The sequence below is a fragment of the Theropithecus gelada genome, chromosome 17, assembly GCF_003255815.1.
Source record: "Theropithecus gelada isolate Dixy chromosome 17, Tgel_1.0, whole genome shotgun sequence".
Lineage (NCBI taxonomy): Eukaryota > Metazoa > Chordata > Mammalia > Primates > Cercopithecidae > Theropithecus > Theropithecus gelada.
This window is the reverse complement of record NC_037685.1, coordinates 61,130,249-61,157,530: the sequence shown is the minus strand read 5'-3', so window position 1 is coordinate 61,157,530 and position 27,282 is coordinate 61,130,249. Positions and strand designations below refer to the sequence as shown.

The 27,282-nt window shown below is 42.9% G+C and overlaps 1 protein-coding gene across 1 annotated transcript in view; it reads right to left on the bottom strand.

The window, feature by feature from the left end:
* MTUS2 (microtubule associated scaffold protein 2) overlaps nucleotides 1-27,282 on the bottom strand; it is a 624,304-nt gene that overhangs the window by 55,452 nt on the left and 541,570 nt on the right. The window contains exon 9 of the mRNA XM_025364093.1: nucleotides 15,398-15,464. Within this exon, the coding sequence (XP_025219878.1) occupies nucleotides 15,398-15,464 (67 nt within the window). The remainder of the gene's footprint in view (nucleotides 1-15,397; nucleotides 15,465-27,282) is intronic.

Below are 27,282 nucleotides of genomic sequence, written 5' to 3'. Positions count from 1 at the left end.
TACCAGTTACACTATTACGGCTAGAAGCAGAAGACAGGGCATGAATAGTTGAGAAAAGCTTCTGGTGATTCTAATAGGATTCTGTCTCCTCCTGTGGGGATGTCTAAACACTGAGGACCTAGAAAAGAAATCATTATGCAGATAGCTCCTCAGGGATATTGCGGCAAGATGCCATTGGTATTGATACAGCACACGACTGACTTTGATCCACTGAGCAGCCACTGATTACAATTTTGCCTTTCTAAAATTGATCAAGTGTAGGGAAGAATCATTTGTTCACTGACTCCTACGTTTCCTTAAAGCTCAGCAGTTTCCTTGCTACGGCCTTTCCTGGACCCCTGACTGGGTAACAACCCTCCTCTAAACTCCCAGACCACTACCACCTTGCTCCCAGGTAGGTCTGCCTATAAAGAGATGTATTTCTCATTGTAAATTAATACATTGGTAATTTGGTTTTCCAGATCATGCTCCAGTAAACTGAGTTAAAAGTATTTCCCTGAAAGTCAGAACCATTCCTGGTGTACTAACAAGGAAAATTTAAAAAGCTGGACCACAGGGATTCCACTAACGTAAGCACCTGCACTTAGCTGCCAGCCTGGGCTCTCCAGATGACACCTCACCTGGAATCATCTTTCTGACTGGCTAAACTCTGACCATGTTCTTCATCAGGACCTTTGTAAATAGAAAACAGCTGTGTTGAAGAGCCCTGGATCTTCATCAGATTCATACTGAAACTTAGGTTTCAGTAGCAGCGACCTAGTTAGGTCTTTACATGATTACTTGCAATGCAGAATTGGTCAAGTTATCATCTTGTTCAACAGAATTAACTTTCTTTGGCTGAAAAAGTGCAATTCTTATCAAAAAGAGACTTGACGACTATATAAACATACACTGCAATTTATATATTTGTTCAAATCATCTGCCAAATTAAGCAAATAGACTGACAGTACATTTAATACCTAACCATGGCCCTGGTGGTATCAGTGGTTCTTTGAGTGAATCAGGCTAATTCATAATGGCTTAGACATGACCAAAAAAAACCCACAAATGTTAAAAAATCTGCCAAGAATCATTTGAGCCTCATATCCCAGACACCAGCCCTGCTTTTTATGCAAGCAATAGTAAGTCTCATAAACACAAACTCATTTGCTCTACTCCTCCTGCTTAGAGATAGCCATATAGAAACAGAACTGTCTTCACTGTTTTTCCTGTTTCCCAGTAGAGAGATTAAGTCAATGTTGTCATTAATGCTGTCTCTGAAACTGATCAAGTGTACAGAATAATCACTTGTTCACCGACTCCTACATTTCCTTGAAGCTGTTTTTCTCCTACCTCCTTTTCTGGACCCCTGACTGGGTTACAAACCGTCCTCTAAACTCCCAGACCACCAGCACCTTGCTCCCTACACTGGATATGAATGACCTGCTATGTGTCTGTCTCTCCAATACACAGGCATTTCAGGAGTGCAGAGCCCTGGTCCCATCTTTCTTTTCCTCCTGGCACAGCAAAGAGTACATCTGTGTTCAATAAAGTTTATAAAATGAAGCAGCTGAATTCCCCACATTCATCGTGCTAATCCCTGGGCCAGAGGCTTAACATACCCTGAAAAATAAGAGGAGGTCCCTGTTCACGAGAAACTCAACTGAGTCGATTATGTTTGCATAATTTGCATGTGATTGTCTGTAATTTACAACATATATTTTGCAAATGCTCTTCAGCCATTTCCAGGTTAAATCTATAACACGTTACGTCTTTTTCTTGCTATTTATTATCTTCTCTCAGACACCAATTTAGATCTTACAAAGCGAAGGCGGCCTGATATGGTTATGGTGGGAAGAGATAAGGATGCAGCTCTGTTCTTCTTAATAGGTATGTGATTTGGGGTTTGCTTCTATTCTGTATAGCCATGATATATTTACTGTGAAATTGATGGTGGTATTATCTCCCTTGCCTATCTCCTGCTGTTGTTGTCAGGATCAAATGCAGTAATGTGTGAAAGAGCTTTGTAAACTATATACCACTATTCAAATATTAGATTTACGGAGGCCTAAACCAGTGGAGGCAGCTGACTCTGTTTCCGGAAGCTGCTTGTCCCCAGGGTGATTTAGGGGTTGCCCTTGGTATTGGAGCTATTCTAGCCAGTCAGTTCAGGTTAGTTAAAGATTAAACTCACAGATTTAAAAATATTAACATTAGCAGGCACAGTGGCTCACATCTGTAATCCCAGCACTTTGGAAGGCCGAGGCAGGAGAATCATTTCAGTCCAGGAGTTCGAGACCAGCCTGGGCAACGCAGTGAGACCCCGTCTCTACAAAATATATATATACACATATATCTACTATATATATATACACACAGTTGGGTGTGGTAGCATACACCTGTAGTCCCAGCTACTCTGGAGGCTGAGGCAGGAGGATCACTTGAGCCCAGGGGTTACAACTGCATGTCTGCACTCCAGCCTAGGTGACAGAGCAAGACTCTGTCTCAAAAACAATAATAACATATATCAGAAAAAAGTTATCTTTATCTTTATTCATAAAAGAGTAAACATTTTAAAGGGTTACAAAACAAACACCTCCACATAAAATAACCAGAAAGTATTAGGCATATAGATGTAAAATAATTTTATAAATATCAAAAAATACGTTGCTGCCAACTGGAATGAATCATTTTCTCAAAGTGTAGCAGTTTTGTGAAATTGTAGCTGATAATGTATTTTCCATGGCAACCAACCCTAGTCTCTGGTACATTTAAGGGAGTTTGCAGTATTGATATTACTGTGCATGGGTAAGCACCTGTTTGGGATAGCAACTAAAATGACTTTAGAAAATTACATTTACTGGAATAAAATCTAATCATGGCAGTTGACAACACTGGTCTGAAATTTTCCCCGCTTAGAACTGATATTATTTTCCTGTAACAGGGGCCTAGTCATGCTGAGTGGTCCATTGTGCAAACAAATCAGTAATTTTATTTGAAGCTATATTGTCACTCGCAAATTTCTGACAGTAGTCCGGGCATGCAGGCTCATGCCTATAATCCCAGCACTTTCTGAGGCTGAGGTGGGCAGATCACCTGAGGTCAGGAGTTTGGGACCAGCTTGGCCCAATGGTTTGGGACCAGCTTGGCCGTCTCTACTAAAAATACAAAAAAAAAAAGCTGGGTGTGGTGGCACACACCTCTAATCCCAGCTACTCGGGAGGCTGAGGCAGAAGAATCGCTTGAACCCAGGAGGCAGAGGTTGCAGTGAGCTGAGATTGTGCCACTGCACGCCAGCTTGGGCAACAAGAGCGAAACTCCACTTCAAAAAAAAATTTGGACAGTACACTAAACCTACTAAATCTAAACCTTCTTTCAAATAACACTCCTCACCTCACCATCAGCTTACCTAGGAAAGAGCCTGGTATATATTTTGGGTGCCCCCTAAATTTTGCTGGCAAATTGAATGAGAAGATCCAACTCTGCTAATCAGAGAGAATTTTGCATTCCATAGATTTTGATATGTTGTGTTTTTAGTTAATTCGAAATATTTCCTAATTTATCTTGTTTCCTCTTTGACCTACGTGTTATTTGGATGTTGTTTAATTTCCAAATGTTTGGAGATTTTTTTCCAGATATTTTTATGTTACTGATTTATAGACTATATTATAGTCCAAAACATTTTGTATACTTTCAGTTCCTTTATATTTGATGAAGTTTGTTTTATGGCTCAGAATATGGTCTGTGTTGCCAAATGTTTCACATATATTTGAAAAACATGTGTATTCTGTTGTGGAATACACAGAATACACATGTTTGGATGTATAGAATGGATACAGCATTCTATAATGTCAGTAAGGTCAAGTTGGAAGATAGCGTTGTTCAGGTCTTCTACAGCTGACTGATTTTCTGCCTGCTTGTTCTATTGTTACTCAGAGTGGAGTGCTGGGGTCTCCAATCATAACTGTAGATTTGTCTATTTCTCCTTTCAGTTCTATCCATTTTTGCTTCAGTGTTTTGAAGCTCTATTGTTTGGCATGTAGGTATTTGGTATCATTATGTCTTTTTAGTAAATCAACCTTTTTGTCATTATGTAATGGTCATCTTCATTCCTAGCAATATTCCTGAGTCTGAAGTCTACTTTGTGTGATATGAATACAGACGCTCCAATATTCTTTTGATTGATGTTAGCATAGTATATATATTTTTTTCATCCTTTCACTTTTAACTTATTTGTGTCTTTATGTTTGAAGCGGGTTTCTTTTAGGCAGCATGTAGCCAAGTCTTGCTTTTCTTTTTTTATCTAGTCTGACAAACTCTGTCTTTTAGTCGGTGTGCTTAGAACAGATAGTTTTATGAATCAGAAAACGTACATTCTTTTTGTGATCCCAAGGTTGGTTATTTTTTTTCTGCTGGTTTCTTGGTTTCTTAATTTTGAGTCAGCTTCTTTAAAGCTGGGCGAGAGAGGAGACAGCAGAATCTAATCTGAAATGTAAGGGAATTAACACATACTGAGCACCCACTATTCTTCCAAACATTCTGCTAGATCCTTTGCCCTCACCTACCTCATACCTACTTACGACAGGACTACTATCCCCATCTAACTGTTGAGGCAATTGAGGACCTATGATATAGGCTGCTAGTCACATTCTCCCCTTCTTCCATAGTAATAACATAATATCTGGGCAAGGTCACCAACAGGAAAAAAAGCACATTTCCCCAGCTCCATTGTGGCTAAACTTGACTTGTGACTTAGTTCTGGCCAAAGAGATGTATAGTCAAGGACAGTTCCTGGACACTTTCCCCCAGAGAGAGCAGACCCACTTTCTCTGCTTCTTTGTTTTTTCCTTCTTCCAGCCTGCCACCTGCAATACAGATGTAATGACTGTCACACCAACTGTCACACTGGACCACAGTCGGGGGGGTATCATGGTCCTCCTCCTTGCGGTCATAGGACAGTGGCTGTAAGGAGCCTGGGTCCCCAAGGACGGGGAACAGAACCACAGCTGCTCCTCAGTGCTCACCTTTTGACTCCCATGTAAGAGAGAAATGAACAGCTGCCTTGATTAAGCTACCATTATTTCGGGATTTTGTTACTCATGCCTGAACCCAATCCTAATGGATATAGCCTAGGACCAATTAAATCACACTGTGTTATAATCCATGTTTGGACAGATTTATACTAGCGTCTATCATGGTTTTGCGTAGAAGTCATATGGAGTTAGGAGTAACAACTATTTTATTTTGTTTATCTGATATTTTAATTTACCAAATTAAAAATTGGAAAAAAAAACCACTTGGTAGTCAGGGTGCAAATGCTGTGGTGAACTTAGATACTGTATGTGGGAAGAATTTAAGACTTCTCTCCGACACCAGCTGTATGCTGTTAGGAAATCACTTACTCTTTCTGACCCTCAGTTTTCTTATGTATAAAATAAGGATACCAACGCCTACTTTACTGTTTGAATAAATAAAACATGTCATATGGAAGGGCTTGGAGGTACCAAGCACTGTGTAACTAAAAGGGATTATAATCATTAAGACCAGAAGATAATTTTTTTTGATAATCATGAATGGTAAATCATCTCACAAATACCTTTCACTGTATGTGTGTGTATGTGTGGGCTGCTAGTCATAAATGAGAGCATACTGAAAAATGCGTGCTAGTCAATAACTTAAGAACATAATAAATAACAATTCAGTGCTCACTGCCACAAACTTAGATTCCTACCACATCTTTATATCAAGCTCTCAAAATTTTTTCTTACATCTTTATTTTATATTATTGAATATACTGAAAACATTCAGGTATTGTTTTGCTATATTTCAATAAACTGACCTTAATCAAAACATAGATTTAACTATTTGGATTTCTGTACAATACCTGAGAAACTCTGCTAGAAAGAGTGCTTTAGGCCAGGCATGGTGGCTCATGCCTGTAATCCCAACACTTTGGGAGGCCGAGGCAGGCAGATCACTTGAGGGCAGGAGTTCGAGACCAGCCTGACAAACATGACGAAACCCCGCCTCTACTAAAAATACAAAAACTAGCTAGGCATGGTGGCCTGTGCCTGTAATCCTAGCTACTAGGGAGCCTGAGGCATGAGAATCGCTTGAACTCGGGAGACGGAGGTGGCAGTGAGCTGAGATCACACTGCTGCACTCCAGCTTGGGTGAGAGTGAGACTCCGTGTTAACAACAACAACAAAAAAATAGAGCATTCTGTTTTTCAACTATATTCCATTTTTAGTATTTTTAAAGTGTTCAGAAAAGATAAAAAAGCAAAGTCCATCTTAAATCTGAACCCAGCAGGAAGATGAAAACCTGTGGCCTGGCTTGGGTGGGGACACCGAGAACAGAGGCTGTCACAAGCTCTGAAAAGGGCACAGGAGCAGGAGGCAGCTTTGTCCAGCAGTAATGGGGACTGGGGGTAGCTGCAGGTGAATTGGGCAATATCTGGGCAAGGTCACCAAGGGGAAAAAAACACATGTGCCCATCTCCATTGTGGCTAAATTTGCCTTGTGACTTAGTTCTGGCCAATGAAGCCAGCAGCTGGGGTGATTGAGAACTCCAAAGTTAAGAGCCAATTTCACACCACATTCAGATAGTCACAGCTTTGAGCAGCCCCAGGGAAGAGCGTGACGGGAGTTTTGCTGGGGAAGCATCATTGGTTCATGCACATTTCAACAGGCTTTCCAGTCTGGCCGGCAGGGCAGCAGGGTTAGCGAGGGGTGCCAGCCGAAGGGCTCCATTGTATCGCTGCTGCATTGCATGTTTTCTGTCTGGTGGAGTTTGTTTAATTCATATTGATTTTTAAGACTCAGGTTTTCTAATAAGGCAGTCACAGTGTGACTATGATGTCATTTTCTCTCTCAGCTTGGCTAGGGAGAGAACCTTAAACATCCACCTGATGGCAGTAAACAAAACGTGAGGCGTACGATCTCGAAAGGAGATAATCCTTTCTGGGGAACAGCATCTTATAAAACGATTTCAGTGCTTACAAATACATCAGTGCTCTTCAATGATTCAATATTCGACTTTGGAATTTGGAGTGTGGTGTTCCATCAGAAAAATCAAGGGTCATATTTTATTTTCTGGAAAATTTTTAAATGTGATAAAAAATCAAATATTAAATCTATTTCTAGCATCTTTGCTCTTCCTCCCTGGGTGTGGTGCTGGATTCTGGCTTCCTGGGGATCCAAAACGCCCTTTAATCCCCACAACCACCACCACCTGGGGAAGCCTTTTCCAAGGACACACCCAATTCCCCAAAACCCCACAGACAAGAGCCATCACCCAGGGAGGGTGAGTTGAGGATGAGATCCTTTATGACCAGCACTTTTAAAAAATAAAAATGGAGGCCACAGTTTGTATACCCCAAGGCCAACTACCTAGAGCCAGGTAACCGAAACTTAAGTCACCCTGATTTCCCCAAACAGGCAATTATCCTATCCCTAAACAAAACACACAAGTAAGCTTTTGGTCTTTATAAGCATGATTGAATGAAATCAAACCAATCAGCTACAGATGAATCAGCTCAAACAGCTCTATTTGCCTGAAAAAAGAATATACGACAGCCAATCATGAAAAAAGTCAAAATCTTTATGCTCTAGAAATTGTGCTGCAACTGCTGTAAAGTTGAGCCTTAGTAGCAGTTTTTGGTTTGAGGTCTCCCAGTTCATGACGTATACTTTCATATGCATCATATATTCCTAAAATTCTAACTTGATCTGATTTCATTTTTGACACCAGAGTGCCCTGTCTCCAAGGAAACATATGTTGAGTATCCCTTATCTGAAATGCTTGGTACCAAAAGCATTTCACATTTCGGATTTTCTTTTTTTTTATTTTGGAATATTTGCATTATACTTACTAGTTGAGCATCCCTAATTTAAAAATCTGAAATCCGAAAGCATCCACTCAGCATTTCTTTTGAGCATCAGGTCGGTGCTCAAAAGGTTTTGGATTTTGGAGCATCTCAGATTTTGGATTTTTGAACTATGGATAATAAACATGTACAATGTAACACAAATATGAGCAAATTCAGCCACTCCATAGGGACTGTACTCTTGAACCACAAAAGGCTCCGTTGTAAACTATACCCTGATACATACTTGGATATTATGTGTCTCTTCTCATTTGTGTGTATGTTTGTGTGCATGAGAGGGAGAGAGAAGATTTAATTTCCTCTTTATAAGACAACCCTAGCAACACAAGATGAAATCCACCATAATCTTTTATCTTGATTTACAGAATAAATATCCAACACATTTTGCATTATAGATACATTTGGGTCAAACGTAAAATCCTCCCAAAATTATCAGTCAGTGCTTTTGAGAATATATTCCCAAGAAAATAACAAAAGAGGTAAAAAGTAATTTACAAACACTATACTTGTTGCATAACAACAAAAATGGTAAAAATCCAAATGCTCAAAGAAAAGGAATGTATTCTAGTTTATCAGCACTACAGAACATTTTATGGCTATGAAATGACAAGTATGAAGACTCTGATACATAGAAAGAGAAACAGGGAAACACTCGTTCTGTCCTTAGGTGTGCAGAATGGGCAGTGCCTGCAAGTGATCATGGCAACCACTGTTCCAGGGCGGATTTACTGGGGGCAGCAGGTGTTGGTAGGTGCTCCATGGTTGTGCTCTCCTCCCCTGCCCACATGCATCTATTTGCATCTTAGCATATGAGGTCCACAGTAGACAGCACCTCTTTCACAGAATCTCTGGTACTAAGCATCAGGTCAATCCAGCCCACACAGCACCTCTGTGCAATCTGGGGAAAAAGTGTCCCTTCCTCTGAGTGGCAGCAGCCTCATGCCAGGCCACAGGGCTTGGTGGTGGCTGCAGTATGGATGCATTTCAGCCCTGACCCAGAGGGGTGCCCCTTTAAACAGTATAACCTACTGCACCACCCATGGTGACCCTGACCAGCCTGTGTCTGGCAAAAAGTAGGTGCTCAAGAAACAGCTGTTGGATGCATGAATGGACTGAGATTAAGGAGAACGAAGTTTTTCCTTTGGTGCTTTTGGCACATGTCCCAGCTTTAGCCAAGATCTTTGAAACAAGTCTGTAGACTGATCTCCAAAATGCAATGGATAGGGTACTGTCACTCTGGTCTGGACTAGCCCTAAACTCCTATGACTTCCCTGTCTGCTCCACACAAGGTGCTCAGAACCTCGCGAAATGAGTGAATCATTCTCCATGACTGTAGGACCGACCTGGTCTGGATGTGGTATAAAATATATTTGGTCCTTCTTCCCAGTTTCTGGCACAAGTCTCTAAAATGCTTGGAGTTTTTCAAGTGGCAGGATTACCTTTTGTGACTCATAATGATCCCCTTTCAATCACACCTGAGTTTATGCTAATGGTGACTTAGGGTAGGGTCCTTATTTGACTTCAGGATGGGGCTGGTCACCAGAAGGAACAAGTCATTAGAGGATTGGAACTTTCAGTCCCACCCACCGACTTCCAGGGAGAGGAAGGGAGGCTGGGGATAGAATTATATAAACTTTATAAACTTTTTTTTTTTTTTTTTGAGACAGAGTCTTGCTCTGTCGCCCAGGTTGGAGTGCAGTGACACAATCACAGCTCATTGCAACATCCGCCTCCCAGGTTCAAGCAATTCTCCTGCCTCAGCCTCCCGAGTAGCTGGGATTACAGGTGCCTGCCACCACGCCTGGCCAATTTTTTTGCGTGTGTATTTTTAGTAGAGATGGGGTTTCACCATGGCCAGGCTGGCCTCGAACTCCTGGCCTCAAGTGATCCACCTGCCTTGGCCAAAATTATATAAACTCTTGAACGTGATTCAACGGGCTTTGGGGTTGGTGAGTATACCAAGGTACAGGGAAGATGGTGCACCCCGAGGGCATGGAAACTCCCCAGCTCTCTCCCTGCCATATACCCTGCTCTATGAATCTTTCTAGTGAATTATCAAATCTAAGGAGGCAGTTGTGGGAACCTCTGAGTTTACACCAGATTGGACAGAACCTTGGGTGGCCGCTGAGACTTAGGACTGGTTTCTGAGGTGGACATGGTCTTGTGGGACTGAGCTCTCAACCTGGGGGACTATACTAACACTGGGTCCTTGGTGTCAGAACTGAATGGAATCACTGGACACTCAGCTGATGAGGAAGAATTGGCCGTCAGTATGGAAAAACCCTCCATACCCTGGGCATGAGAAAACAGCACTCACTAGGGCATGTTCTCAAGGTTTACTTGTAAATCAATTGCCAGGAAATTCCTACTTAAAGACTACTGGAGATTCTCTTCCAGTGTGTGAGGACACACATCAAGTCTCTGGTAGAGGGCACTAGTCCAACTACGGACCTTCTAGAAGATTCAGTCGTGATACCACCAGAGATGTCACAAATGGGAAGGTATAAAAGGGCTGTGTCTGCAAATGTACTGGGGATTGCTTTCCATGCCTTGCTCCCCAAAGTCCATCTAACCAGGAGGGTAGCTGACTTGAGAAGACTGAGTTCCCCAGGCAGACGGGCAAAGGCGAAGGAAGGAGGCGGGAGTGAAGGAAAGGGATATCCTTTGCCATTTCTCAGGAGCCAGGCCAGCCTCGGTATAATCTCCAAACAGGTGCAATTTGTCTTTCGCATCTTCCTTTTCTGCACCTTTCCCCACCCACCTGTGCTGCTCTCCCTTGGCCTGCCTTGCTGCCCAGGGCCCCCCATGATGGGATCCTGCCCTTCCAGGCCTATCCCAATTGATGTACTTCCTGCCTCAACCCTGTCCCTGGCCCAAATCAAACCCCCTGTTCCTTCAGTGTAGTTCATTGAATCTCCAACTTCACTGTACTTAATAAACAGCTGGGGGCTTTTAAAAAAATGGCCTAGGCCTCCTCTTCAAATGTTTTGATTCTGTTGCCTAGGGCATCACTGCAGGTGATTCTAATATGCATCAGGCCTGTGAACAAAGACAAAGCTGATTCTGACCAGATGCTAAAGCTTTTTGGGTTTTTTTTTTTTTTTTTTTTTTTTTTGAGACAGAATTTTGCTCTTGTCACCCAGGCTGGAGTGCAATGGCACAATCTCGGCTCACTGCCACCTCTGCCTTCTGGGTTCAGGTGATTCTCCTGCCTCAGCCTCCTCAGTAGCAGGGATTACTGGCACCTGCCACCACACCTGGCTAATTTTTTTTTTTATTTTATTTTATTTTTTTTTAAGAGAGATGGGGTTTGACCATGTTGGCCAGGCTGGTCTCAAACTCCTGACCTCAGGTGATCCACCTGCTTTGGCCTCCCAAAGTGCTAGGATTACAGGTGTGAGCCACTGTACTCAGTCTAGATGCTAAAGCTTTTGATTGCATTTATTCACCTCAAAAGTTTGGACAATGGATGGGTACTTATTAACAGATATTGGTGGAATTTAGGGCATCAGTTTAATGGATATGAAACAGTTTAAGCAGCAATTTTTAGATTTGGGAGACAGGGCAGCCCTGTTCTGGAATCTGCAATAAATACACCTAACTATTCTGACTTTCTGCACCTTCTTCCCTTCTTCCTTGTCTGAAATCAGAGCCTTAGAAATTCCATGTCCCCCATGTCCCCCCACATCCCTCCACCTCCAGTTCCCATTAGACTCAGCTGATAAGAGCCTTAACTTAGGACAGGGCTGGTGCTAAGGGGAAGGGACTGACCATACTACTCTCTCTGGGCCACCCGTAAGCCAAGTTTGCATGCTCAATGCTCTTCTCCCAAAAAGAGAATACATTGCACGTCAAGACGCCAGAGCTTATGCGCTTTACGGTTGACAGTTGATCCCCACATTCCCCTCCGTCTTTGTTCTCTCAATGCAATCTCAGCTGTGAACTGGGTGCTTGCGGCTGAAGTGTGTGCCGGGGATGAAAGCTGGGCCGAAGGAACCAGGCAGTGGTGCTGCCAAGGCCCTTCTGCCCTCCCTCCAGCAGCTTTTTCATCTGGCAGATAATTCTGGTTCTATTCTTAGCACTTAGGCAGAAATCAAATAAGACTTAAACCCAAAACCCAATGTAATCCTTGGGCAGTGCCTGCTGCATTTAGAAGCTTCGGGAAAGCACAGAGAGAAGCAGCCTTGCACTTGGCACACCCGGCACCCAACCCAACTGCATCAGAGGACACGGGGCCCTCAGAGCCAAAGCTTGCCCACGGGGAGTGCAGAAGCCTCTCCAGGGAGAAATTCACCCTGGAGTGGAAATTTCCGTCTTTTATCCTTAGGTTCAAGGTGCTACACACCGGAGAGTTAAGAGAGTCACCCTGACGGAGCGCTTCATCAGCACTATCTTCTTTAACTGACTTTCCATGTTATGAAGGGGAACTTGTGGGACACAGAGGTCTACCAGCTCGCCCCACCTGAACCTAAAGCCCATGCTCAGAACTGCCGAGCCTTGGAACCCCCTAGAAACTCATCTATTTCATAGAGAAGCATACTTAGGGATTGGCTTCTAGCATTTCAGGGCTACAAGACTTGAGAGTCCTCATATAATTCAATGCTTTTCTATCACTCCCTTAACTGAGACCAACATATCTTGCTAAAAGAGGAGGAAAGGCGGCAGGAGCTATACATTACAGGGGGTAACACCGCACACTTTTCTAGCTGAACCATAACTTATCAGCATCTTTCTGTTCCTGAGTCTCTGAAGACCCAACCTTCCTCATGCTCAAGTCTCTCGGCCACTGAGGGCAGGGAAGTGTCCCCAAGCCTGTGGTTTGCAAACTGTGTGCTGAGGCACCCTGGGCCACTGTGGCAAATCACAGGGCGCTGCAGGGTTTCTTCTATTAATACTCCCAAGGGAAACACACCGATGCTGCCTCCCTGGGGGATACCATGCGAACTCCTGGTTTGGGGGGTTCAGAGTTTTGACATTAGCTCAACATTAGCTCACACTTCATCCCCTTTGATATCATAACTTTGCAAAGCTGAGGTTTTGGCTGCTGCTGTGATAAAAAGTATGCAGTGAAAATCAGTGTGAAACAAGATACAAGGATAGCCTTATCCAATCTGATGCCAAGGTCTGAGAAGTTGTGTGGGGCCCAATCACAAGCAAGGCATTGTGGTTCCTTAAGAATAAAACAAAAATATATTGTTTTCTTTCCATTTATGTTCAGTTTTTCAAATGGCCACAAAGTTGTTAGGACATACACACTTAAGTGGCTTAGACCTAACTCCTTAATAAATAGAGCTGCGAGGTATTTATTTGGCCTTGAGACTGTGGGAAAAAAAGTTACTGAGACACTGTGGTCACTGTGAATTGAGAATTTTGGAACCTCTACCCTAGGCCTCTGAGCTGTCCCTGCAGTGTCATCAGGGGCCATCTCCAAGGGTCTCTACCTCTACAAGGTGGAAGGCAGATTCCAGTAGGGGACAAGGCAAGATCTCCCAGCTGTCTCCACCTCCACATTCCCTGGGAACTGACCTGAAGGCCAGCAGAGGTGAAACCTGCTCTTTGGCAGCTTCGCTGAGGAGCAGAGGCCTCAGAGTCACCTCCAACTGAGGGCAGGCCCTAAAGCGGATGGGTGCAGAGGGGGGTCTTTGCAGTTCATCAGGTGAGGAAGGAGGAACTCCTTTTTGATAAAGCAGTTTCCATCAGTGCGGAAGGAGGCGGAAGGTCCTTTTAAAGGAACCACGGGAGTCATCGAGGAGGACAGCTCTCGCGTGTGTGTGTGTGCGTGTGTGTGTGTGTGTGCATGTGTGTACAATGTGTGCATGCACGGGAGGGCAGCCAATCACATGGGACCCATGGCTCCATGGGTGAACGGTGGTGAGTCCTTCCTTAGAGAAGAACGGAAACAGTCCCTGGCACTGGGCAGGGTCACCAGTGAGTGTACCAGGCGTTTCCCTTCAGGAAAAAGTGGGGGCCACTCTCAACACTGGTCTTTGAGGCCAGATGTGGGCATCTGGATCATGAGGGGTGGCCACACTGGTGAAGAAACTCAGATGGGGACACAGGGGCTTCACCCACGGCGGCCTTGGCAATGAAGTCATCACTGGAGCTGTCCCTGTGAATGCTGCTTGGGGTGATACCCAACACACAGAAATTAGGCTCAATCTCCATGAAAACAACGACAATGGCAAAAAGGAAGGATGAGACTTTTCCAGCAGGAGTCTGCGGGGCATGGGGCTGCTTTCACCCCTCCCGCTCCTCCTTCCAGCCAGGTCAGACATGGCCCTCATGGACCTCAGCTTCCCAGGGCTCCTCACACCCTGCCTTTCCTAGCTGACTCTGTCGGAAGAAGCTTATATCTGGCGTCAAGCCCTGGGCTTCTCCTGGCCGTGGAGAAGTGGTGTCTGGGTGTAGGTGTCCCTGCAGCAGTAGCAAGGTCCTGCTGCTCCGGATCACACACCAGCGAGGCTGGGAAGGGGCCTGCTATTTGTTGTTTTCCCACAAGCACCTGCTGTCCTTAGAGAGGAGAAGAGACCACTGCAGACCTACTTTAACATTAAAAGAAGTCACAGAACTCACAGAGGAGAAAAAGAAAACATTTTAACGAAAGGAGAGAGGAATACAAAGGGTTGGGGAAGGCTATGCTTGGATCTCACTATTCTGTCCACTGCACACCTGAGGGCCTGTGGTCCCTGGGGAAGTCCAGCCTTCTGCCTATCTGCATGGCTGGCTATGTGCCAAGGACACCTGAGATTGCTCCAATCCCCTCACAGAGGAAGCCACACCTGCACACGGTGGCCTGTTCCCAGGACCACACTAGATGGAGGAGAAGTGCTCACTGATAAAGACAATAGTGGCCAATGGGAACAGACCATGTGTATTTCAGCTTTGCTGACTGATTCCTGGGGAAAGAGAATAACACATGGCCAAGAGGGAAAATGGGATCAAGCAATGAGAACATGGCAAATATCTGGTCCTGTCCTTGACCTACAGTGAAAGCCACATCCCCAGGGTTTGGGGATCATTTTATTTGTAAGGTCTCTATGGTCCAGACTGAACCAAACCATTTCATCAGCCAAAGATTAGAAATTTCAACATGAACTCTCATATTTTTAATCCAACCAGATTTGTGTTTTTGACCTTGTTCTAGATCACAGAGTATTTCACAACGGGGTAGACAGTGGCAGGAAGCCATGGAACCTCTGCGTCTTACAGATAGCACCTCATTTTATCAGAGGGGACCCAGATGGATCAATGCAGACTGGTGTATGAGCTGCCGTCTGCAAACAGCAGAGTCAAGGACTGATGAGTTCCACTGTGAACTGTTAGGAAGCTGTCTTTATAACAGCAGAGACGTGAAAATTATGGTTCCCTGCTAAGGCCGCAGCAGCCCACCACTGCGCTGGGCAAGATACTTTATTCATCTAGGCAGGTTTGCACTGGCTTATTACAGGAGGTGTAATTGCTTTTGTTACACATTCATAGGAATCAGGAAAAGACATTCTTTATGCTCCTCATTTTCAATGCCCTACTTACCAACTTCATCCCTGATGTTTGCAAGTTCGATTGACAGCTCTTTTTCTTTCACAAGGGCACTTTCACTCTGAAAAAACAAAACGGATACCGAGAGTCCCCTAGTTTTATGCTAGATAAGCACTTTCACATGATAAATTAATGAATCGTATTAAGCAAATATTTATAAGTCTAGTCCTTAAGGAGATAATTTTCACATTATACAAGCATATAAAAACTTACAAAGTCAAGTCTGACTCATTCATTTGTATCCCATTCAAATGGCAAAGCTAGCATTATAATATTAATAACACCCGTGGTTGTGCTTTTGTCTGGATTACACTCTTGTATATCATCCTGCAATAATTCTTTGCATATTTATGTCCCATGCATTAATCTATTGCCATATATTATTATACAGTGTTTATTATTATCACTACTATGAGATTTCCAACCATTAAAAAAGTCTGTGCCATATTTCTCTGAGGGCCAAATGCTTGTTTTACCAACTGTTTTTACACTTACCCTTTTGACCATACATGATTAGCTACCTCATCAATAATAAAGATCAGGACAGAAGGCTTAGCATGAAACACTTCTCTTTGTAATATGACCAACAACATTTAAGGTTTCCAAGTTTTTTGTTCCACTGTCAGCATCAATAGATGAAAAAAGAGGAAATCTCAAGCTTGAAATATCATTTAGTGCAAAAAATGCCACGTATAACTAAATGACTGCTAAGTTGTTTTCAAATCAAATACATTCTCTGATATAAAGTAGGGAAGTAGTTGAAGATATGCTGAATTTGTAATCTGCATTATTGAGTCACCATAAACAGTATATTATGATTTTATTACTCACAATTACCAGAAAAGATGTGCTACATAAATTCTCTTCAAGTTTGAGATACCAAAAATACAGGCCTTCAAAGAAAGTATCTGTCATTCTGTAGCATAGACTCTCAAAGCAAACTGATTTCCAGAGAGGGAATTTTGAGTAAAACGTGGACCAAATACCTAGCATGAATATCATCGGGATCCTGAGAATGTTCTTTCTTCCTTAATAACCGTTGCCTTTGGTTTCAGTGCCTCTGAAGGACGTGTGCGGAACGTGACCAGACCGTTCTCACAATATTGTTTCCGGTGTGCTGTTCTGAGACGTGGGTAACAAGTGTGCTGCTTTGGGTTGGTGGGAGGGTCTCAGGTTATCCAGAGGGCATTTGCTAAGCTGTGTCATAATATTCATCATGTCAAAAATAAAACCCTATTTTCTTTTTTTTTTTTTTTGAGACGGAGTCTCGCTCTGCCGCCCAGGCTGGAGTGCAGTGGCGCGATCTCGGCTCACTGCAACCTCCGCCTTCCAGCAAAACCCTATTTTCATAATACACTGAGAGCTATTTTCATCACAGGAGTCAAAAATTATTAGCTAATGGTTTCCTTAAGAAAATGTAGCAATAGATTTGTCCCTGAGGGAAATGGGCCCTGCTATAGTCTGAAGGTATGTGTTCCTCTAAATCCCCCTAAAATTCATGTTGAAATCCTCACCTCCAAGCTGATGATATTAGGAGGTGGGGCTTTTGGGAAGTGATCAGGTCATGAGGGTGGAGCCCTCACGAATAAAATTAGAGGGATCCCAGGGAGCTGCCTTGCCCCTTCCTCCATGTAAGGATACAGCCAGAAGGTTCTAATGTTTACGGGAAAGTGGCCAGCACCAGACAATGAATCTGTTGGAGCCTAGATCTTGGGCTTCCCAGCCCCCAGAATTGTAAGAAATAAATTTCTGTTATTTATAAACCACCCGGTTTATGATATTTTGTTATAGCATCCCAAAGAGACTACAACAGACCCAACGGACACCTCCCATCTCATTTCTGAAGTTCTCTCCTTCCATCCCAGTCCACAGCATCCTTGTTTTCCCTGAATTTCAAAGCTAACAGTTACATCTGAGAGCATGTATTTTCTTGCCTAATCCTACCCTGTATCTCAATATTCCTACTCTAACGCCACACCCACTGTGCAGGGTTGTCATGAGGATTACATTAATGTATGTGATGTAGTTAGTGTCCAGCACTTAGCAAGCTCATACAAGTGTAAGTTGTTACTATATTTCTGTTTCCTTGTATTTCATTTGCAACTGGATAACATCCTATATATAACAGGTGCTTTTCCATATTAATTATCTAAATGCATTTAGAATTTCTATATCAGTCTTATCCTCTTTTTTTTTTTTTCCTGAGACAAGATCTCGCTCTGTCACCTAGCCTGAAATGCAGTGGAGTGATCATGGCTCACTGCAACCTCCATCTCCGACGCTCAAGGTATCCTCACACCTCAGCCTCCCAAGTAGCAGGGACTACAGGTGCATGCCACCATGCCTAGCTAATTTTTTGTATTTTTAGTAGAGACGAGGTTTCACCATGTTGCTCAGGCTGGTCGCAAACTCCTGGGCTTAAGCAATCTGCCCAATCTGTAGCTGCCACAGTACTGGGATTACAGGTGTGAGCCACCGTGCCTGGCCTTATGCTCTGTTTTTTGTAAGCACCTTCTTGGTCTGCCTTGATTTTGCTTAATTTTTGATGTGATTCAGAGATTGGAGAAGCCAGAACAGGGAACATGTTCTAATCAGACAGATCACAGGGATTATATGCTCATTCTAACAGCAGCGTAATATGGCCAGATGACAATCAATGTGTTCCTGTAGGTTAAGCAAATTTGGTATTTTGGAGAGCGCTAATTTCGGTATTGACCCTGAAATAACCTTAACCTAGTGGAAAAACTAACTTGCTTTTACTGTCAAGAATAATTTTGAAAACTCACATTCTCTAATTCCTAAACACAGCCAGATAATTGAAATAGTATGCTTATCAGTCCAGAAATAGCATTACACAGCGTTCACCCTCAGAGCAATGAGAGTTGCAAAGACTTAGACTGGGCCAGGCAGTGAACAATCAGAACATAACAAAAACAACAAATGAACTCTAATTTCTAACTCAAAGCCAACATTTCCCTCAGCTCCCTGTCATGGCCCCTGCTGGACGTTAACAGAGTCATGCCCCAGGGATCTCTCACATCGTAACAGATCAGTCCGCACTCCCAGCCGCAGAAGAATCCGGCCTGTGGGGAAGGAGTGGCTGGAAGGCCCTATGAGAGGGACAGGCCTCTTAGGTGTGGTGCTGACTATGAGGGAGCTGCTGATGAAGACCTTCAGACTTGAATCACTTTGCTGAAAAGCTAATGCTGATACTTTGTGGCCAGGCCTTCCCCATCCATCTGTTGCTTTAAGAGGAACACAAATAAGATTGATGGAAACCAAGTGAGAACCGGGGAGAAAAAAAAAAAAAAAAAAAAGCAAGTAAAGAAAGGAAGGGGAGAGATAGGCAAGGAAGTGGAAAGGAAATAGAAGTGAGATTAGAGACCTTGTAGCGTCTCCATTTGGGGAAGCAGAGGCTGTTAAAACAGATCACGAAGAGCCAGTGAAAATGACCTCGTCCACCCTTTTGCAAGTTCAGGCTCTAAAACCAGCCAGTTCCAAACTATAGTCATTAGATGGCTTACCAAGGAACGGTTGGCTGCCAAAGATAAGCAACAAACCTGATGACTAAAATGTCAAGGAAAATAACTTAACTCTGGCAAGTTCTGGCTAAGTATTATTTACTAATTACCACAGGTGATTCATGCTGTCCAGCACTGAATACTCTCTGTAGTCCAGGCACAATGTCAAGTAAGCCCTTTATGTCATTTACTCCTCGAGACACTGTCCAGAGCGTCCCGGGTTTTATTTCCCTTTATGGAGGAGGAAACTGGGGCTCTATGGTGAAGTGGCTGGCCCCTGCACAACCCACTAGGAAATGGCAAAGGCAAGAGTTTCCACCCAATGTCCACACTCTTCATCAAACATGAGCACACCAAGATTTCCCCTCCTAGCCATACTTAGATAGAAGCAACAAGATCCAAATTGCACTGAGCCTTGGCTTGGATCTGAGCACTTATTACCAAGAAGCTTTTCATGTCTGACTGGGAGAGAGGCAGGGTCCACTCCTGACTACTCTGTCTCAACAGAACAATGCCCTGGCTGAATTCACATCCCACTCCACAGCCTGAACTGCCTGTCTCTGTCCTGGATGTGGATTCGTGAGTTGCACGTTAGTCTGTTTGCAGCGTCTGGACCCATTTCACCATAGCCTACTTGGGCTATAACTTCTGAGAGAGTTTAGTTTTCCCCACCAGCTTCTAGAAGGATGCTGTCTCATGACCTCTGAATATGTTGCTGCTGAAGATGCTGGCACAGCTCAGCTCTGGCTCGCTAAGGCCAGCCTGTGCAGTTTGGCGACAGCCCTTCTTCCGTAAGTGCTTGTTTTTGAAAGGATATCAACTCTTCTAATTTATGAATTCTCTGCATAGAGTAAGTTACTTTTTGCTTTCTGCAAGCCAAACCAGAATGACGTAGTGCTACCCTGCAATGAAATGAGTCAATAGCTGTGACTGCAGGAACACTGTTCCTTAGGCAAGAGTGAACTTAAAGGAATCTTCCATTCACTGTTCTTTGCCTCAAAAAGTTATTCCTCCATCTATCATGGTTCAACAGAATCCAGTGTGATCTTGCAAGGCCCATAGGTTCTGTTGAACACCGAGGACTCCCTTGGAAAGGATCTCAAGTCTCTAATCCCCTCTGCTGCCCAAACTATGCCTGGTCTGGGTGATGACACCGTGGGTTGACTGAAATATGAGCAAGGCCTCCTCTGAGGGCCCAGGGTTAGATCAGTGCCTCTCTAAACAGGGGATGAGTGGAAAATTCCCAACGAGTGCCAAGTACATGAGCTCCTGTTTTCACTCAAGAGGGCTAAAAATAGAACTCAGCGTTAATCATCCAAACTGTCCTGGTGATATAGTCCAGAAATTGCAAAGCCTAACAAGGCCATCCCTCTAAAATTTCTGTTTATTCTATGACAGGCTTAACTGGAAGTTGACACTTTAAGAACATTTATCTAAGCCCCAAACCAACAGTTGTGTCTTCTTAGCTACCTCTTTTATTTGGTCATGCACCGCTCTCCTTTGCACGCTGAGTTCTCCATTCATTCTGGCGTCGTCTATCTCTTTATTCATAGATGAAATGGAAGACAAGCTACTCCCATGAAACATCCAACTCACTCCCTCTACATCTTGCCCTAAACATACTCCTGCAAATCTGCTACAGTGAAGCCTCCACTTCTTTTTAGACATGGCTCCCCATCTAAGACTTTTCACAAACTCGTGGGGATACTGCCTTTCACTTTTCCTTGCTAGAGTAGCCTTGCAGAGTAGACAACCCACTCATCATCCCATTAACCTCAAGCAATCAGATGTGTGGCCAAAGCCCAGGCAAGCCTGCCATACTCTGTTATTTTAACATGTGTGCTCAATGGGCATTATCTCTTCCGATGGTTGGTGCTACCCTGTGAAGCTGGTGGTAATGGGAAGTGAAAACGCCTGTCCTTGTTAGCATCATCTGTGTGATTCTATGCTTGCGTATCAGCCACCTGTGCCACTCCTCAAATTAGAAACCAACAGAACAGCTATTTACTACTAAAACTGAATGCTGGGTAAATCTGAGGTACTTTCACCCCAGTTCATCCAGAAATAGGAAATGTACACCAAATAACACATACTCACTGAGTGCCTACTATGTGCCTGGCAGACATTTCTGCTCTCAGGAAGCTTGACTTCCAGAGAGTCAGTAAATGGATGAACAATTACAGAACACTGTGGTCTAACCCAGCAGGGCAAGGCTGTCTTGGAGATTTAAACTGAGAGCAGCAGGATATGCCGAGAGCACCCCAGGCAAAACAGCATCTGGGACTTTTTGGGAACTTCAGTAAGCCCATCAGACAGGCCCCTTTTCCCTCCAACGTTCTGCCTCTGGTCTATGAAATTCCTGGCAGGAACTCTTGGTTGGCTACAGGCGTACTGAGGACAATTTCATAAAACTCACTGCAGATTTTCATCAGCTCCTTGTTCCCCACCTGATTTTTTTTTTTTTTTGTCGCCCAGGCTGGAGTGCAGTGGTGCGATCTCGGCTCACCACAACCTCCGCCTCCCAGGTTCACGCCATTCTCCTGCCTCAGCCTCCCGAGTAGCTGGGACTACAGGCGCCCGCCACCTCACCTGGCTAGTTTTTTTTGTATTTTTTAGTAGAGACAGGGTTTCACCATGTTAGCCAGGATGGTCTCAATCTCCTGACCTCGTGATCCGCCCGTCTCGGCCTCCCAAAGTGCTGGGATTACAGGCTTGAGCCACTGCGCCCGGCCCTTGATTTTTTTTTTAAAAAAGAAAATACATATATATGTTAATTTAAAAATATATATGTAAGCCCAAAGACTCCCAGCTAATCTTTCCTATATTTTTAGCCTGCTCTGAAATCCGTGCGGATCAGGAAAATCCAACCCTGTGAGCTGGGCCATTTTTTTTTTCCCAAGCTAAACAATCGAACCACAACAGGAAATTAAATAAGAGATCTATAGAATTCTGGTATTTGAGGAAACATCCAGATCTGTTAAAATTGTGAACTAAAAAAATTCAAATATGACATGCATGCACACTAAATTGCAAAAAGGTTAAAGCTTTTTTCACGCTTCTCAGAAACATTATTGCTTTTTACCCAGGGCTCCATGAGTTTAAATCAAGGTTTAAAATCAACAGGGTAGAACTTCATCTTCAAAGGAAAACACTCTCTTTTGTATTTCAAAATGAACTAGCTGCAAGGTTACAGCAACAAAACACAAGTATCTGACTTGTTTTCATACCACCTTTTGTGGCTATTGCACTCACTTTCAATACTAATATTACGAAGATTGGCCAGATCCATAACATATAATAGCTCTGTGGAAAAATCCCATGGGAGGTGGACTGACCTTTTGTTTTTCATTTCAGTTATTATAGCTTTAAGGCAGCACTGATACTATGCCTTGAGTTAATCAATAAGTATTATTTCTTTCACATATAATTAACACTAGGGCCTCTGTGTTTTTGTATAATGATCTGCTTTTCTGCTGTGACATGAAATTTCATATAGGCTTGTCAGAAACAAAGTATCCTTCCCATTTAATACTCTTCAATACATTTCAGTGCCTACTCGTATGAAAAACGAGCAGAGTCATACCATATATTAGAAAAAATCAACATGACTACAAATGCGTAATTTCAGCCTTTGCCTTTGTGCATGTGGGGAAGAGCCACTGGGTAAAAAGATATCTAGCTTTCCCAAGAGGCTGTAGTTAAAAAGGGAATATCACACCATACCTGGATTACTAATGAACAATGGGAAAGGACAGAGATTAATGGGGCCAAGGAGAAGAAATGCTGATCCAAAGAAGTCATGCTGGGAAATTCTGGTCCCAGAGTAAGTGCAACAGAAAGGAGAATTAGCCAGTTGCCTGCGTTTTAACCCATTTGTGTATCACTTAAGAAGTTTCTTGACCTTTCTGGATTCTATCTTCCTCTAATAACCCTCCCAAATGTATTACTGTCAGAGCACCTGCGCATACCTGGGAGGAACAGTGAGGTGCCTCTCCCCACTCCCACCCCTGCCAAGAATTTAGAGACAAGGTAAGTAAGACGAGTCTCTGAGATTAGAATCAACACATAAAAGGCTAGGGTAGAGATATGCAAATGAATCCCTAAAGGGACAGGACCATACCTAAACCAGCAAGTCTTGCTGTTGGACTGAATCTGTAACACGATGTAAGGAATAACAGGTCCATTACAAGAGGAGTCAGAGAGTGAAGGGAGCTTAGGAAAGGGAGTCTCCAGGGCCAGGAACGTTTCAGGGGAGCAGGGATATGGGAGATGAACCTAGTAGGCTCTGAGGCCACTGGATTCTTATAAAACAACTCGCTGGCTCAGATTCCATTCTTATCAAGGTTTCTTATGAGCTAGACTTTTGACTCTTAAAAGAAATAATATGTTTATCAGGCTTGTTATCGTTTGCTTGCCAGTTATATTTCATATGGTTAAAAAGGACGCTTGTATTTTAGTTTATACGTCTAGTTTATTCCTCTTAATAACTCAACAATTCTAACAACCATCAATTCAGGAAGGCTATGGATAAGGAGTTTCTGTGCACATAGAGCTCCTGGCTTCATCCTGGACCAGGTTGAGTCCGTAGGTGAATGGGCCCTTTGGAATCCATTTGGGTCATACCATTCCTTTCAAATACCTGTATACAAGTCTTTCCACAGACCGCATCTCCGCTCAAAAGCCCAAGATAGATCCCTACTTTTTATTTAGCTCAAGTTTAAAAACCTGAGTCTTTGGCCAGGCATGGTGGCTCACACCTATTATCCCACCATTTTGGGTGACCAAGGTGGGTGGACTGCTTGAGCCCAAAAGTTTGAGACAAGCTTGGGCAATGCAGCAAGACCCCAGCTCTGCCAAAAAAAAAAAAAAAAAAAAATAGCTGAGCGTGGTGGTGCACGCCTGTGGTCCCAGCTACTTGGGAAGCTGAGGTGCGAAGATTGTTTGAGTCTGGGAGTTCAAGTTTATAGTGAACCATGATCACACCACTGTACTCCAGACTGGGTGACAGAGGGAGACCCTGTCTCAAATAAAACAAAAAACAAATCAACCAACAAAAAACCTGGGTCTGGATTTCAGGCTGGAAATTTCCCCACACTCCCTATGCACCGTATCTCCCACTGTGTTCACCATGAGATTGCCCCTCTCAGGTTTCATAAAATGAGGCTAAAAGACCTTTCCTTAAGTGCTCCTCGCTTGGAATACATTCTTTCTCTTTAGTTTAATAAAATTCTACCCCATTCTTCAAAGTGTAATTCATGTTCCACTTTTTCCAAGAAACCTCGCCTATGGTTCTAGACTGACTTCTCCTTTCACTAAATTCCAGAAACAGGTATGGTCAGTACCACATAATTTTCACTTAATTATACTCCAGTCTTGTGCTAATGTTTAATTGTTCTGTGTGTGTTATTGTTGCCTACCCACTTGTAAGTTCTCTGCAAAAGGCAGAAATAGAATGAAACCACTTATCGGTAAGCTACATAAGGGCTGGCGATGCCTTTTAAGAATTATTTGATGGTCCTAATAGTAACTAGGCACAGAGTAAACCAGTAATAAATATTTCCAATGGATAGGTCTTTATAAGTTGGCAATACATAAGCACAAACAGCTTTTAAACGATTTGTTCATTTAACAGTTTTTTCATTATATACTCTAGGCAAGATTCCAGTTTCCCCTAATAAATTCATGCTAAATAAGCATCCTCATATTCACAGTTTTTAGTTGATATTCAGTTTTTAGTCAGATCTCTGAAACTGATTACTTTGAAAGTATCTTTAATTGTCTCGCCATGTTTTTCAGAACAGCTTTAGCTGCACTATGATCAAACTGTTAAATTGTTTTGATTTCTCAAAATGAAGTTTGCTATTTTGATCTATATGAAGTTCTGAGGAAATGGTTATTGTTTTAAGGTTTATGAAGCTAGGTTAAGGTAATCAGAAACAACTCTGTCAACAATTTTACCAGGCCTCTTTTAAATTGTATCAACCTCATTGGGGTTGTTAGAGTTGATTAACAGATTGAGGAACTTTGTTGTGGGATTTGGGAATTCTGATTCCTAGAGTTTGAAGTTGGAATGGAATCCTATCATGCTCCTGGTACACAATACCTGGCCCAATAGGTAACTATCAATTAAATAAATGATTTTGGCCTACTGCCTGTGAAATTATTCTGCAAAATAGGCAACTACATAAAACAATGTGTTTTTTAATTTAAAAAGAAAGTCCTCAATTCATTTAAAGAGCACCTATGAAAATATACGTATAAAACTTCAAATGGGAATACTATTCTGAAATATGGCAAAGAAAAGACAAGAAATGTAGGTGTGAACATAATGAAAAAGCTGGTAAAGGCAGTGTAAGTTTTAAAGTTTTTACCAGTAAAAAATAATTTGTATTGAACTGGAAGTTTCAAAACTAAAACACTGGAAAATTACTCAAACGTCATACTGCTAGAGAGATGAAATAACATTAAATTATCTTCCAAAATCTCTGAATTCAAGAATGACATAGGGATAATCATTTCCAAGAACTTGATTTAAACAAAATAGGGAAACAAGATTCCCTTTGAAACATATTTTCTCAAACCAAAAGGCCTCCATATTACAGCCTCTATTTCTAAAACTTTTGTATTAGGATTTAGAAATATGAAATTTATAATATTGTTTTACATGTAGCAAATCTTTCCCTTTTATTATAACTACTGTTGTAAGGCTTCAATACTCTTTTGTGACCACTTCGCAAAAGGCTTAATCACTTCAATGTTAGATGTGCAGACAATTGAGCGCAAATGCTTTATAGTTCTTTTTGTTAAAAGCACATAAACGTGTATATAAATATTTTAGCTCATACTCACGGTAGCAAAGCCAAATCCACTGAGGTGGTTATTTCTATTGGAGCAAAACTAGTAAGTGACTTTTAAGGTATCAGTTTAATTTTCCTAGGTGGTAAGTAACCCTACTGTAGGTCAAAGTTCATAAGCAGACTGGTAACTAAGATGCTTCCAAGTGACCGCTTTTTGATGAGCGTGTATATTAAGCCACATATTTTCCTTCTCCTGGTCACATACTACATCTCAAGCGATCTAGATAGCTGATGCCCACATGGGTAGGAAGAAGGCAATTTCAACAATTCAATTGTGAAGTCCCATTTCATGCATCTTGGAGAAACCTAAATATGCATGACAATAAAATATCTCACAGAGACGAGAGTTCTTGCCAACAGATTTCTAGTAATGAAATTAAAAGCATATCCTAATCCCTCTGCTAGCTCACAAGAGTAGGCAAATGTCAAAAGCAAAGAAAGGCTTTGTGTTGGAATTGCTATATAGTTCTCATGCATACTCTATTTTCAGTTCCCTGGCTGTGAATTTTTCTCCAGTGAAGACTTGAACACACCCTCAGCCTCTCTGGCTTTTTAAGTTTTCACCTCTATGTTTATTCATCTCTCTGTGATGCAAAGAAGTACAGAGAGAACAACTATACTGTGCGCTTTCTTCTCTGATGTGAAGAATATAAATTACAAGAATGAGTGCTGTTTTGAAAAAAGAGTGGTAAACTTTCAAAGTTAGCACTTGGCGAAGAAAAACACGCCTAACTAATCTGAATTCCCCAGCGGAACGTCTTAGGTTTCACAGGTACATTAAAATGCATTAAGAATATTCCGAAGATCTCTTGGCAGTTTTGATTTCAAGATGTTGGAGCAGAATCCTACTATTTCAGGAAAATGCAACAGTTACATTTGAGACTGCAGGAATACAGAATTATGTAAGGCACTGCAGAGTATGTGAGACCAAATGTTTCTGTGAACACCACTCACAATTAAGCATATTGGAACGAGTAAAGAGAGCCTCCTGTTCACCAACAAAGCGCACATGCATGCTAGGGGGACAGGCACAGAGGTGGCTGGCTCACGGCTTTCTCTCTGCCCTTGCAAAGGAGGAGGGGGAAGAAGAGAGAGGGAAGGCAAAGTACCGTCTTGTCCAGGCACTGAAGGCAGTTATAAGGCTTGCAGCAGCAATGGCCCATCCCGGCAGGCTGGCAGGCAAGGGGACCTCCTTCATTCAACGTGTCAGCGGGCAACTCCTAAGCCGAGGTACTGGCACACACGAAAGGGGCGCGCCGCTGGGAGCTGTCACAACTTCCATGTGGTCCCCTCGGCTACCTTATTTCTCCTAAACTTCAGGAATCCAGGAGGCACAGGAATGAGAGGAGGAGGAGGAGAGCAGGGCGGCAGCGATCAGATCTTGCTGCTGCGGGAGGGAGGGCAGGCGGGAGCCAGGAAGGGAGGGGACAGGCAGGAGGGAGGGTCACTTTGCCACTGGAATCCTCAGGGTGAGGCAAATCAATAGTCGCATAGCCACAAG